We start from the raw sequence: 15,210 nt of genomic DNA, 5'->3' as shown, positions 1-15,210 counted from the left end.
GCAAGTGCACTACAGCTGCATCTGTTGTTATTGTGTTGCGTAGAATTCCTCTTGGTCGACCTCTAGCTCTTTTCCTTCGTGGCTTCTAATTCCATGTCTGCTTAGGGAATTTTTGTGTCAGGCATTCTCAGACTGTTATAGTCAGTTGTAGCATCTGTGCTATCTGAAGAACACCTTTGTTCGTCACTTTGTTAAACCATCTGATGTTAAAGAGCCACCCAGGCATCCACACTGGAAGTTGTTGAGCTTCTTTTGGATGGCCTTGTTCCTGATCCATGTAGGAGCACAGCCAACACATTGGGGCAGAAATTGGTCTGGGGCGGTATCACAAAATGGGCGGTGTCGCATTGGCCGCCTGTTATAGGCCCCGCCAGATATTCAACTCTATTGAAGTCAATGGATCTGAATTATCGGGCGGGGAGTATTACGGGTGGGGAGTATAACAGGCAGGGAGCATAACAGGGGGCCTGTTCGATACAGCCCAAAGACCACTCTCTACCCCATTGCTCCTAAAAATTCTCAACTTTGTTTTTTCTCCAATTACATTTGATTTCAAAATTGAGTGAAGCATTTGAAAAGCTCCACTAGCTTTTCTGATATGAGCTTGGACATCTGACATTGTCTTGCACCACACTGGTAATTAGGTGTGTTTATGAAGAGAGAAGGCATTGAGGGATAAGGTGGGTTTGGTCTGGATCCATCATTACGGAAAAATCTGCAGGGGTATAGGGAAAAAGCAGGGGTGCAGGACTAATTGTATAGCTCTTTTAAAGTGCCAGCACAGGTACGATGGGCTGAATGGCCTCCTTCTGTGCTACAAGATTCTATGAAAAAGATTGGCTTGCTGGGCCTATTCTTCAAATCTCATAAGAGTGTGTGATTGGAATGCCAAACCAAGGAAATAGGAGAGATGCAGTTCTAAGGTTACTATTGAGATAATTAACAGTTGAGATAATTAATAGATGGATTTCTGCTTTATAGCTAATCAGGACAATATTTGACTTGGAAGTGTTGATGCTGTTACTGGGTGGCTAGGCTAAACTAGTCCTATATGCAAGCACTGGTATCTGTCACTGATCAGCACGTATATAACACCTGTGTTTAAGTCTTTAATAGATTACTGATTTACTAAATAATGTATAACATCCAAAATAAGCTTAAGGCCTGATGATGAGACATTAGAGGGGAGCTTAGAAATCAGGCAAGGGTACTTCAAATTATTTTTTTTGGTGGGTGCAGGAGGAGTAGGAGTGCTTCTCTTGGGCCCATAAAATAAATCCGGGCTACTGCCATCGGATGCACCCCACCTCCCCACCGCACTCCCCACCACCCCTACCAGGCTGCAGTTGTCAGCCAGCTCAGCGTGGGAGCCGGATGAACTACTGCGAGACACCTGCAGCTCGCTAGCGCAATGTAAATGAGGCCCAAACCTCAAAATGGCTCAGGTCTCACACTGGCAAGAACGGTTGGGCGGCAGGCCCGCTCCACCCACTGCCCTACCATTCTCTGCCAGTAGTCAAAATTGACCCTTGGGTCTCAGATTAATTGTCCTCCTCTGTACCCTCTCAAAAGCCAGGATGTCTCCACTGTGGTAGAATGACCAGCATTATTGTCCACAGTTTTCAGGCTGATCTTGCTGACTAATACATTGGTTTATCAATGCTCAGCAAATAAAGTAATGTATCTCCTTTCAGACTCTACTGTTCTTTTTATTCAGGAAGTACAGCACTGACTCCAGGCTGCTTGTTGATTAGAAGGGGCACTAAAAATGGCAACCGACCAAACCCTGTTACACTCTGATTGGGGACTGGAAGATTTAAAAGTATGCGTACAGTTCTTTTTTAAAAAAAGCACTGTACAGTCCAGATGCAGCATTACTTAAAAAACAAATGATAGCATCGTAACTGAGTGGCCAGTAATACTGAAGAAAAATAGACATGATAAGTGAGAAAATATGAACCAAGAAAGGCTATTTTACCCATCAAACCTGCTTCTTTAATAGACCATGTAGAATCTATAGTACTATGCTGTCGAATTTTGGGATTTTTGATCATTTTTCTGAAATAAAGCAGATTAGTGATTTGTATCTGGTCTTAACTCACCGAGTGTTTTCTTGGTCCCCCTTTGAAGAAATTAAAGAAGCACCAGTCCAAACAACATAAATATGGACTTCAGATCACAAGAGGATGCTACTGTTACACCTCTGGGTTATGTGAGTGACCAGCATTGCTGTATCCGAAAAAATATCTAACGCATGACCCTAAATTTGTAATACATAGATTCTACCAAACCGATTTAATCCCCTAAGAGAAAGTCCTGTAATATTACTCCACGGTCCCCAAAGGTAATTGAGAATCTTCATCCATCCTCACATTTCTACTTTTCAAGAGCAGCCTGTTGGTCTTCCACAGACAAACCTTGCTCCTGTCCCAGCATCAAAGCAACTGTTGTGGCCTATGGAGTATTTAATACTCTCGGTCTATACCTCTCCATATAAACCCCAATCACTGGTGGTCTATTCAAAAACAAGCAAGTTTTATTACCTTTTTTCATTCTGTACTTTATATTTTTTTTGATTAGGGTTGTTACAGCCAGCTAACATCGAAAGACTATACAAACATTAAAGTTACCGCAGTATTACGTAAGCCAGGAGTTTCATCAGAAGTCAGAAATTGGAGAATTTCCCTATCAATTCTCATGGGGGAAAAAAAGTCATTGGTTACTTGGAAGTTAAATTTTCTTTTTCTTTTTCAATTGAAAAACCAAGGGGAAAGGCCAAGGCACCAGCCACATTCAAAAGAGTAGAGAGATATTGAGGTAAATTAAGTATTAGTGATTAGGTAACACAAACTTGGGTTTGAAGATTGCAGGAGGAGGTAAGGAGCTCCACAGTTTTACGGTTGTGGGAGAGTTAGAGTAGGAGACTGTGTGATGAGTCTTGATTTCAAATGGATGTCAAGAAGTGGATGAGTGTATAGGATGTAGTAACTGGAGCTTAGGAGGAACGAGGGAAAAAATTCCATAGGCGCCTAAGCAAAGTAGTATTGATAAATACAACAAAGGTGAGGTAGAGAATCACCTATCAGACAAGAGGTTTTTCTGTATAGTCTGTCCAAAAATGTGAGACAGGTGCCTCGCAGACCTTCTTTAGGTATGGAAGCTGTATTCAAGTCTTAGATAGATCAGAATAAAATTGCATGAAAATGAGCTCAAGAAAAAGTTCTACATGGCACACTGTGCTGCCCCACTTGTTATCCTTACTGTATATCATCTTACTTCGAAACATAATGACCTGAAAGGTGACACCATACTTCCCAAGACAAGCAATTACTTCCTGAGTGGACTGGCTGAGATCAGGAATTCACCACGTTGGCAATCCTAGCTGCAAACCCAAGTTCTACTATTGTGTGTTAAAATCCCATTGGTATGTTTAAATTTCAGAAGTAAAACAACTGCCTTCTATCTGTGTATATAAAACATGACTGTACCAAACTCAGAGCCTAGTAGAGGTACTGCACTTGGACATTGCTGCTCAAAGTCATCACAGTGAGGCAACACTGAATCTGCTCAATCAAGATGTGAGAATCTTGTGCCTTCCAGGAGGAGCTTTTCAACTGTGGTCCACTTTGAAACCAAGAATTGTGGAATGCGCACGGGGCTAAGTGCCTTAAATAGAATTAATATATTTTAAAAATATCTATTTAACATTTTAATATTTACAAATACTCTTGTGAACACCCCTCCCCTACCCCCAAACATCTGAAATTAGTGACAATACAGTCTACAGATTTGGAGAGCGCGAAATGCATTTAAATTGACCTTTACAAACTGCATAGATCATTCGAGCTGTACTTCACACTGATAGCAATTCTTTTTTAGCCACTAAATTTGTTACAGCACGCCCACATAAGGTAGGGAATATTTGAATTACACGTTACAAATCCTTAATGACCCTGAAATAAACCAACAACATCTAGAACAGATCTTAAGTCTTACAGCTTGCTAGGACAGCTCACTAAAATCTTTCTATGAGATCTGCAATAGTTTCAAAGAAATGAATAAGTAAATGCAAACGATAATTAATCGTTCATCAGATTTGTTCGTACAATAATTATCTGCTATAGTTAAGCCCTCTCTTTCAATCTTTAACATAATAAGATATACAAACCAGTTTAAAAAAAAAAATCTTGAAGTGGGTGGCGTTACTCTTGAATGCCTGGGGTTTGTTTCTCCTTGTAACTCATAGTCATAGGAAGCCTTTCTGTCCTTGCTGGTTAACCTGGCTTATTAGAGCTTTGCCTTCCCTATCCCATGGCGGGCCAGAATGTATCTCCCTCATCTTCCACGGAATCCAATAGCTAACAAATTGTACCATCTGAGGAGCAACAGGCCTGCTGGGAGATCCAAAGGGCACAGGAGAATTGTACTTACCGGTTTGAACCAGTTGCAACACATCACGGCTAATTCAACACTGGTTTGATATCAGCTAAATAAATGGACTCCTTGAAACCAGTGTGAACGTAAATCTCCGAAAGGGAAGGCACACAAAAGATATGTTTTGGGGGTGGGGGGCGGGACGGGGGGAGAGAAAGAATGCAGCCTTCACCAGTCTGGCAGAAGCAATCAATTGAGACCTGAACATTTTGAGTAATTCAAAATATGCACAGGTTGTGAAACTTTCATCCCTTTTAATACAGTATCCAGCTCCAGGCAATTGTTCAGCTAAGCTTTATTCTCAGAAGTGTTTTTGTAATTTGAAATTTCTTATAACTTTTTAGTCTTTGAACTGTGAAATGTCAAGGAATGCAAGAATGATATCATGTTTAACCACAAAATAGCCTCCATCCTTTGGCCAGAGGTTTGTACGATTAGTCACAGTACAGTGTTCTTTCAATTAAGCCCTGGAGCAGAGCAGTTAAATCACAAAGCATACCGTAGTATCCACGGCCTTTACTTTCCTTGTGGGAATGTATCGAGGAGCCCTCTTGTCCAACGACATCAGCACACTGCCCTCTGCTCCCAAAGTGATGATCACGGATCTACAGCCCTTCTCCAGCAGTACAGAGCCTGCTTTTGCAGCATCCTCCGTGTTGGACACTTCAATGCCCGTTAAGATCTCTGCCTGCAACAAAACAACTGAATAAGCCAATGCTTGCTTTGATTTGATAAACCGGTCCTTACTTAATAGACACTTCTCCTTTACAGGTCACTTGTATATGCAATAACCTCTAAAGCTTAGATTAAAAAAAGGGAAGACTACAAATACTTGAAGTCGGAAATAAAAGTATGCAGGCTTATGGGCATTTAAAAAGGTAAATTATTTTGTGAATACCCTTCATGAACTGATGAAAGGTAACACCTGAAACGTTAACATAACTTTTTTTTGGCCACTTGTGCTTACTTGAGAGAGATTCCTTGCGTGGATGGTCTACTCTCAACACTGCAGCATTTAAGACTACAAGAGGAACATACAGGTAATGTGGTTTTTGGTTTCTTTGATTTCAGAAGGTACAAAGTTGAGGTTTTTATGGAATCTAAGAACAGACTCTTTCCCCATAGATTGGTTGCAGACAGCTAGTCCATCTCCAAAGATCACATGCTCCACATTTCAGTACCAAGCATTGGCTATATAGATCTCTGTCCCCCCACCACAAAAAAGTAGCTGTTGAATACAGTCTAAAACTTTCTTTAAATAAAGAATTCCAATCTTTGTTCTTGTCGATCTAGTCACAGACACTTATCCCTCATTTCATTCCAATGCCCATCTGTGAAGCACCTGAGGGTGTTCTCTACATTACAGGTGCTATAAAAAAATTAAGTTTTTGATGTTGTTGACATTTCTGTAACTGATTCACTTCACTGCCCCTACACTCAAAGAAAAAAAAGGCTGGTGATGCCAGAAACACGAGTGATGATAACTGTTAGTTCTGCTATGCCTCAACATGGGACACAAGGCAGAGAATGGAAGGGAGGGGCGGGAAATGAGAACAGGAATACAGACTTGGGCCTCGCCTTTAAACAGCTATGTTTTCAACTGGGAAAGAGACACACTGGTATCCAGTGCCAACTTCAGCCTGAGTGCAGGTCAAGCCCAAAAACTGCAGGTGGCAAGCTCATGGAGGCTTTAAAAATATTAGCATGGCCTCAAAGTATGGGGAATGGATTAAAGATGGAAGAGGACAAAAGAAGTGAGTTGCTTCCCTCAAGGGATGGAGAATTTTATGGGAGATCATTAATGTGCTACACGTCAATTATAGTTTGTCACTGCCAAGATCTGGACATAAAAGAAAGACTTGCATTTATATAGTGCCTTTCACAACCTCGGGACATCCCAAAGCATTTTACAGCTAATGAAGTATTTTTGAAGTGTAGTCACTGTTGCAATGTAGGAAACGCAGCAGCTAATATGCGCAAAGCAAGGTCTCACAAACAGCAATAAGATAATGACCAGATAATCTCTTTTAGTGATGTTGGTTGAGGGATAAATATTGGCCAGGATACCAGGGAGAACTCTCCTGCTCTTCTTCAAAATAGTGCAATGGGATCTTCTACCAGAGAGGGCAGATGGGTCTCGGTTTAACATCTCATCTGAAAGACAGTACCTCCGACAGTGCAGCATTCCCTCAGTACTGCACTGGGTGTCAGCCTAGATTTTGTGCTCAAATCTCTGAAGTGGGACTTGAACCAATAACCTTCTGACTCAGAGGTAAGAGTGCTACGGCTAACGGGTTGCTACAGAGCTTCATGAGCACAGGTGGTTGTGCTTCATGCAGGCATTGCAAGCCAGGGTTCCTGCTCTTAACTGCTACCCAGTTACCCCATGCTGGAAAGTTCAAGGATTGGATTTGATTGCGACGTACACTGTGATCAAACAGCTTGCTGGCACTGCTACCTAGGCTCATAATGAGGAATGGCCATTTGGATGGGGTATCAGAGGGCTGCCGGTGCTTATCGAACTGTAACCCACCAAAAGGCAGCACTGTCACAAGAGGGGAAAAGGGTAGAAAGCTGGGGAAATAAAAACAAACTGGTAAAAATAAAAATCTTCAAAACACGCACAGCATTTCCCATGACAACTGGCACCGACTGGATTTATACAACAAGGTCTGTATATGATGGGAATAGTGCCTTCACATCTCTGTTCATTTGTATTGTTTCAGTGAAATGTCAGACACAATAAACACAGAGGGTGGTGCAATCACCATAGGAACAAAACAAAAGGAAAAGGGGAAAAATCTGAGAGAGACTATTGTTACTGTAGTTACGTCAGCATTGGTCTGAAACCAGTCTTTAGCACATTGGTACAATCATCAAATTCCCGCTCTACAGACAGGCATTTACAAGCCTTCTCTTCCCATTCATTGTGATGATATGGAGCTGATTTAATACCAGTGTTGGCATTTATAGCCACGAGAGAATCAAAGCAGTACTGACCTAGAGAAGTGAATTGCCCTCCCTTTATTTACTTAAAAAAAGGACAATACCCGTGAGGTTGTAATAAAGTCTCTGTGCTTCATTCCCACTTGAAATAAAAAGCTAATGCAGTGTTATAAATATTGCAATCAAGGTTGTTTATGCAACAGTTCAAACCACATTTCTTTACATCAGGCCCATTGGCTATTTTCTCCTGCAAAGTATTTAACCAAGAAAGATCTGTTGAGAAAAGCATTTAGTTCATTAGCACGCCTAGTGTTATATATACTAATTAGTAGCACGTCTTAGGTGAAGGTCAGTGCTTTTTCTTAGTGGGTTTACTGACACATTTTGAATCATCCTGGAATAAATATTTAGTCAGAGTTGTCAAAATGAAATCTCCAATTTTCCATAAGTCATTATTGGCTATATATGTCGAGCGCAGCTGTCATTTAAAAAAATAAGTTGCTTGTTACCACAGAGAGCTAGCGGTCTCTCAGTAGTAAGGGTACAACATAAACGTGGCCCTCGGAGTGCAGGAACTCCAAAGCACGAAATCTTATATTCAACCTAGTTGAATTGAAATTTTTTTTTAAAGCCAACAAATTAAATGTGTCCAGCTGGTGGAAATCCCCAGCACAAAACACAACCAGTCTCAAGGGGGAAATTTCTTGGGGGCAACACCTGTGATTAAGATGAACATAAGGAAATTCCCCCCTCCCCTCCCAAAAAAAAGAGGGATCACAGATACTGTCTTGTAACAAAGAGGCTGAAAGAAAGAAAGACTTGCATTTATATAGTGCTTTCATGACCCCAGGATGCCCCGAAGAGCTTTACAGCCAATGAAGTATTTTTTAAGTGTAGTCACTGTTGTAATGCAGGAAACATGGCAGCCAATTTGCACACAGCAAGGTCCCACAAACAGCAATATAATAATGACCAGATAATCTATTTTGGTGATGTTGGTTGAAGGATAAATATTGTCCAGAACACCTGGGCTCAAGTCTCTGGAGTGGGACTTGAACCCACAACCTTCTGACTCAGAGGCAAGAGTGCTACCACTGAGCCACAGTACACATACAAAACAATTTCCTTGGTGGTGCCGACACTACCATCAGTAATACAGGATTCAGATTATCAACCAGCTGAAGGAGAATACTTAGGAAGATTGATATGGATCGTTATCAAATTGCCTACCTGTAATAAGTAAAGCAAATTAAGATGCTTCTTCTGTTCCTCTTGTAATGCATCAGTGCATGGACTGAAAGGCCAGGCAGCTGATCTGCTTCTTGGCCTCTGCTGATGCTACTCTGTAACCCACAGTCAGAATAGCTGTAAATTCCTGATGTGATCAGATGTATGGAGCATTGCTGGAAGCCAGGGAACAAGTCATGTGGAATTCTGTCGCATGTATGCAGAACTTTGAATGCAGAATTAACAATCTCTTGATGAACTACGATTCATACAGCACGCATTAGCCTGTGGAAAATCTGTTGGATGTTAGTGGCCCCATGTAATTTCTAGGTCTATTTATACTCCTGGCAGCCACTCAGTCAATTTTATGACTTATCTGTCCTGGTTACAGCTGCCTCCAACTACACCCTGTTGTAATGCCACCTACAACAGCAACAACAACTGGCGCATATATAGTGCTTTTAATGTACTGAAACGTCCAGCGTGATTCACAAAATGGGTGGAGAGGAGGGAGGAATGGATTCCAAGCAGGAATTAGAAGAGTTCGGGGAGGTGACCAAAAATGTGGTCAAACCAATAGGTTTTGAGGAGGCTTTTGAAGGTACTGGTACAGCTACATTGTACAGTGTACAATTCTGGTCTCTGTACTATAGCAAAGATATTCAGGCATTGGAGGCAGTGCAGAAAAGGCCTACCAAACTGATATCTAGCTTAAGCTGTGGGGAGAGGTTGAAGAGCTCGAGATTGTTGCTTTGCAGAACAGAAGGCTCAAAAGCTATATTAATTATTCAAAATTCTTAAGTGGATAAATAAATTGAGCCCAATAATATGTCCGAGATTGCTACAAACTCTGGAATCAGGGAACGTGGACTTAAACTTAGAAGGAAGATGTACAGTTTAGACTTAACTACTTTAAAGAGTTCGATAGGGTGGACGTAGAAATGTTTCCACTTGTGGGGGAGTCCAAAACTAGGGGTCATAAATATAAGATAGTCACCAATAAATCGAATAAGGAATTCAGAAGTAACGTCTTTACTCAGAGTGGTGAGGATATGGAATTCACTACCACATGGAGTGATTGAGGCAAATAGCATAAATCCATTTAATGGTAAGCTAGATAAGTACATGAGGGAGAAAGGAACAGAAGGATTATGCTGATAGGGTGAGATGAAGTAAGGTGGGAGGAGGCTTGTGTGGAGCATAAACACCAGCATAGACCAGTTGGGCTAAATGGCCTATTTCTGCGCTGTAAAATTCTCCATAATTCTATGTATTTTATGCAGATGATTTGAAAAGTGTGGAATGGACTGCCCATGGGGCAGATAGTGTGGAAAATGTTACAGGAGAATTGGATAGATATTTGAATGAGTTTTGAAATTGAACGGTATTTTTGGTATCTGCCAGATGGACTGCAGAGTCTCTACCAGTCCTGCACATTCCTATGCTTTTTTAAATTTGTTCATGAGATGTGGGCGTGGCTGGCAACGTCAGCATTTATTGCCCATCCATAATTGCCCTTGAGAAGGTGGTGATGAGTCGCCTTCTTGAACCGCTGGAGTCAGTGTGGTGAAGGTTCTCCCACAGTGCTGTTAGGTAGGGAATTCCAGGATTTTGACCCAGCGACGATGAAGGAATGGCGATATATTTCCAAGTCAGGATGGTGTGTGACTTGGAGGGGAACATGCAGGTGGTGTTGTTCCCATGTGCCTGCTACCCTTATTCTTCTAGGCGGTAGAGGTCACGGGTTTGGGAGGTGCTGTCGAAGAAGCCTTGGCGAGTTGCTGCAGTGCATCCTGTGGATGGTGCACACTGCAGCCACGGTGCGCCGGTGGTGAAGGGAGTGAATATTTAGTGTGGTGGATGGGGTGCCAATCATGTGGGCTGCTTTCTCCTGAATGGTGTCGAGATTCTTGAGTGTTGTTGGAGCTCCACTCATCCAGGCAAGTGGAGAGTATTCCATCACACTCTTGACTTGTGCCTTGCAGATGATCGAAAGGCTTTGGGGAGTCAGCAGGTGAGTCACTCGCCACAGAATACCCAGCCTCTGACTGGCTCTTGTAGCCACAGTATTTATATGGCTGGTCCAGTTAAGTTTCTGGTCAATGCTGACCCCCAGGATGTTCATGGTGGGAGATTCGGCGATGGTAATGCTGTTGAATGTCAAGGGGAGGTGGTTAGACTCTCTCTTGTTGGAGATGTTTATTGCCTGACACTTGTCTGGCACGAATGTGACTTGCCACTTATCAGCCCAAGCCTGAATGTTGTCCAGGTCTTGCTGCATGTGGGAACAGACTGCTTCATTATCTGAAAGGTTGCGAATGGAACTGAATACTGTGCAATCATCAGTGAACATCCCCATTTCTGACCTTATGATGGAGGGAAGGTCATTGATGAAGCAGCTGAAGATGGTTGGGCCTGGGACACTGCCCTGAGGAACTCCCGCAGCAATGTCCTGGGGCTGAGATGATTGGCCTCCAACAACCACTACCATCTTCCTTTGTGCTAGGTGTGACTCCAGCCACTGGAGAGTTTTCCCCCTGATTCCCATTGACTTCAATTTTACTGGGGCTCCTTGGTGCCACACGGTCAAATGCTGCCTTGATGTCAAGGGCAGTCACTTTCACCTCACCTCTGGAATTCAGTTCTTTTGTCCATGTTTGGACCAAGGCTGTAATGAGGTCTGGAGCTGAGTGGTCCTGCGGAACCCAATCTGAGCATCGGTGAGCAGGTTATTGGTAAGTGCCACTTGATAGCACTGTCGACAACATCTTCCATCACTTTGCTGATGATTGAGAGTAGACTGATGGGGCGGTAATTGGCCGGATTGGATCTGTCCTTTTTGTGGACAGGACATACCTGGGCAATTTTCCACATTGTCGGGTAGATGCCAGTGTTGTAGCTGCACTGGAACAGCTTGGCTAGAGGCGCAGCTAGTTCTGGAGCACAAGTCTTCAGCACTACAGCCGGGATATTGTTGGAGCCCATAGCCTTTGCTGTATCAGGTGCACTTAGCCATTTCTTGATATCATGTGGAGTGAATCGAATTGGCTTGAGGACTGGCTTCTGTGATGGTGGGGATATCGGGAGGAGGCCAAGATGGATCATCCACTCGGCACTTCTGGCTGAAGATGGTTGCAAATGCTTCAGCCTTGTCTTTTGCACTCGTGCTGGACTCCGCCATCATTGAGGATGGGGATGTTTACAGAGCCTCCTCCTCCCGTTAGTTGTTTAATTGTCCACCACCATTCATGACTGGATGTGGCAGGACTACAGAGCTCTGATCTGATCCGTTGGTTGTGGAATCGCTTAGCTCTGTCTATAGCATGTTGTTTCCGCTGTTTAGCATGCTTGTAGTCCTGTGTTGTAGCTTCACCAGGTTGGCACCTCATTTTCAGGTATGCCTGACGCTACTCCTGACGGGATTTGAACTCATGACTCCGGATTATTAGTCCAGGCCTCTGGATTACTATTCCAGTAGCATAACCACTATGCTACTGTACCCAATAACTTATCTTTGTTTCTCAAATGACGACTGACTTGCTGCACATTTCCACCACTTTGTTTTTTCTTTCATATGTCTGGTTTTCCATTTTATTTTCACCTTATACTTGGCTCCTTGACAATACACTGATTTCCTGGTTTACAAATCATTACATGGCCTCACCTCACCTACTTCTGCAGCGTCCTCCAAGCCTATGCCCCAGCCCGTGCACCTTCGGTTCTCTGACTCTGGCACATGTGCATTCTCCTATCCACCACTGACAGCCAAGTCCTCTGCTGTCTTGGCCCTACTCTCTGGACATTCTTCCCCAAACCCCTTTGCCTTCCTACTTGTCTATCTGACCTTAAAAACTGCCACAAAACCTAATGTTTCAACCATGGATTCGGCCATCTCTTGAAATTCCCCTACAAAGGCTTGGATCTGTCCAGCATGAAGTACCTTGGGACATTTACTCCATTAAAAGTGCTGTGTAAGTACAAGTTGCTGCTGATCTGAAGACAATCTCCATGGGGGTGAAGAAAATATACTGTGAACAGTGGCAGCAATTCATTTCTATTTTGACAGAGAAATGTTGATTTAGCTCTAGCAGAGTTTTAAATATGCCACTTAGCAAAGGCTAAGACCCATTAAGTAAATTACTGCTTGTGGGCAATCTTGTCTTTAAAATCCATTTGAAGAAAGTTGAAGAAAACCAAATCAAATACAAAACAGTAGCCTAATAACATTTCTTTTCATGCATTATTAGTCAGACAAGTCAACATAAAAGAAGTCTGTAAACATTATTGGCACTGGGACAAATCACTTTTATTTTTTTTGCTTGGAGCAGTTTACGAATCAGCAACCACATCTATGGTTACAAACGGTTCTGCTGTAAATGAGTGTTTTTCTTTTAAATGTGCTAAATCGTACTTTAAACTCTGACTCAGTCATATTTTACACATTATCAGTTGGAGAAAACTGCTGGACAGCTGCCAGTCTTTGACTTCATGCCACAAAGTGCTGTGAAACGAGAACATTGAATGCATGGAGTAATTACATTTTTAATGGCTGTCTGTCTTTTTGGTGACAAAACATGCACCTGATCCATTTCTTATGGGTTAAGAAATGGATTCATGTTCATTGAGAGTATTTCTATAGCATTTACCTCAGTAGAAAGCACAGTATTCAGAGGTTCAGTGCATTGCAGGACACTGCAGCCATTTCAGCAGCAGTGTCTGTTACACAATTTGTACAGGATTATTATAACCTGTGAAAGAGGCTTTATCTGTGTAAATGTCACTTCCCTTCTCTTCTCTCATTTCTAGTGGAACCTTTCCTACAAAACATTCCTTCCTTGCCCAACTTGATGAGCTACAAACCTGCTCCCGGCCCTCTGCCTGGTGGGAAGTGTGCGAGAGAAGCCCAGGATGGCTAACTCTCAACTTGTCCACCCTCATTATGAGAAAACAGCTCGCCTCTGCTGGGCATTAGAATTGAGACAGTGTGTTAGGAACTTCAGCTGTATACGTGTGACCTAGCAGTCTGTGCCAATGCACTGCAGTGTGCAGCCCCATAAGGAAGATAGGAAAAGGTGCAGGCCGTTCAGCCCCTCGAGCCCATTCCGCCATTCTATAGATTATGGCTGATCTGCACCTCAACTCCATTTAGCTGCTGTTCCTCCCTATCCCTTGATACCTAACAAAAATCTATCAACCTCAGTCTTGAATATTTCAATTAACCCAGCATCCACATCCTTTTGGGGGAGAGAATTCCAAATTTCCATGACCTTTTGTGATTTTCCTGATTTCACTCCTAAATGGCCTAGCTCTAATTTTAAGATTATGCTCCCTTGTTCTGGATTCCATCAAAGAAAATAATTTCTTTGTATCTACCCTATCGAATCCCTTTATCATTTTAAACACCTTGACTAGGTCACCCCTCAAAAGAAGAGGTAGTTTTCCGTAAAACATTTTTCTTGCTGCACAGGAAGATCACATGTTTTATTTTCCTATGATATCATTTGGTTCAATGTCACACTCTCATTTCAAAATTAAACCATGAAACAAAAACACAATGCTTCCACACAAAGTCACACAGTAAAACTCGGTGCCCTTAAAGGTGGCTAACGATGATGCTAATTCCAACTGGAAAGTTTGGGAAAGAAAAAAAAAACAAGGCAAACCATATGTTATATAAAAAGTGGTTGGGAGCTCAACAAACTGCTGGAATCAGGATAACTCATCTTCATACAGGTTTAGCTGGGTCAGCTGAGAGACACTGCAGTGTAGCAGCACAGTGAAAGTTGTGCTACAAAGTGGTTATGAGTTGGTACCCTTTATTTCTCCACATAGTGTGCTGCTGATATCAAGCATAGTACCCTGTTTAGGCAGGCACCTTCTGGGCAGGAGAAAAAAGAAAAAAGAACTTGCATTTATATCGCGCCTTTCACGACCTCATGTCCCAAAGTGCTTTATAGCCAATGAAGTTCTTTTTTGCAGTGTAGTCACTGTAGTAATGTAGAAAACATAGCAGCCAATTTGCACACAGCAAGCTCCCACAAACAGCAATGTGACAATGACCAGATAATCTGTTTTAGTAGCGTAGGTTGAGGGATAAACGTTGGTCAGGACTTCTTTGAAATAGTGCTACAGGATCTCTTACATCCACATGAAAGGGCAGATGGGACCTCAGTTTTAACATCTCATCCGAAAGACAGCACCTGACAGTTTAGCACTCCCTCAGTGCTGCACTGGAGTATTAGCCTGGATTTTGTGCTCAAGTCCCTGGAGTGGGACTTGAACCCACAATCTTCTGACTCAGAGGCGAGAGTGCTACTCACTGATCCAAGAAGGTAACTCAGAAGGCCAAGTACCTCAGAATGTTCTTTCACACTTCCCAACAGCCAGTTATACAGTTGTAGTGGAGCAAGACGCTAAGTTGTCCTTTTGGAGAGGAAAAGTTTGTGGTGTGGAGAGGGGAAAAAAAAAGTCACCCAAATTCCAAGTGCATCTTTGCTTTCTAACCATTTGTTATTCTCTGTGCAATAGTCACAGCTCTGGTCTTGTACCATCTTGGTCTTAACCATTTGCTGTCTTTGCCTTGATCTGGGGACTGGTCTAAAA

At 42.5% G+C, this 15,210-nt stretch overlaps 1 protein-coding gene across 2 annotated transcripts in view; it reads right to left on the bottom strand.

Moving 5' to 3' along the window:
- Window positions 1–15,210, bottom strand: part of rbks (ribokinase) — a 120,447-nt gene that overhangs the window by 30,404 nt on the left and 74,833 nt on the right. For both annotated transcript variants that reach the window (XM_067985140.1, XM_067985141.1), the window contains one exon: window positions 4,934–5,122. In XM_067985140.1, coding sequence (XP_067841241.1) covers window positions 4,934–5,122 — 189 coding nt within the window. The remainder of the gene's footprint in view (window positions 1–4,933; window positions 5,123–15,210) is intronic.

This window comes from Heptranchias perlo, chromosome 5 (assembly GCF_035084215.1).
Source record: "Heptranchias perlo isolate sHepPer1 chromosome 5, sHepPer1.hap1, whole genome shotgun sequence".
In the NCBI taxonomy this organism is placed as follows: domain Eukaryota; kingdom Metazoa; phylum Chordata; class Chondrichthyes; order Hexanchiformes; family Hexanchidae; genus Heptranchias; species Heptranchias perlo.
The sequence above is the reverse complement of the archived record's forward strand: the minus strand, read 5'-3'. Positions and strand labels throughout refer to the sequence as shown.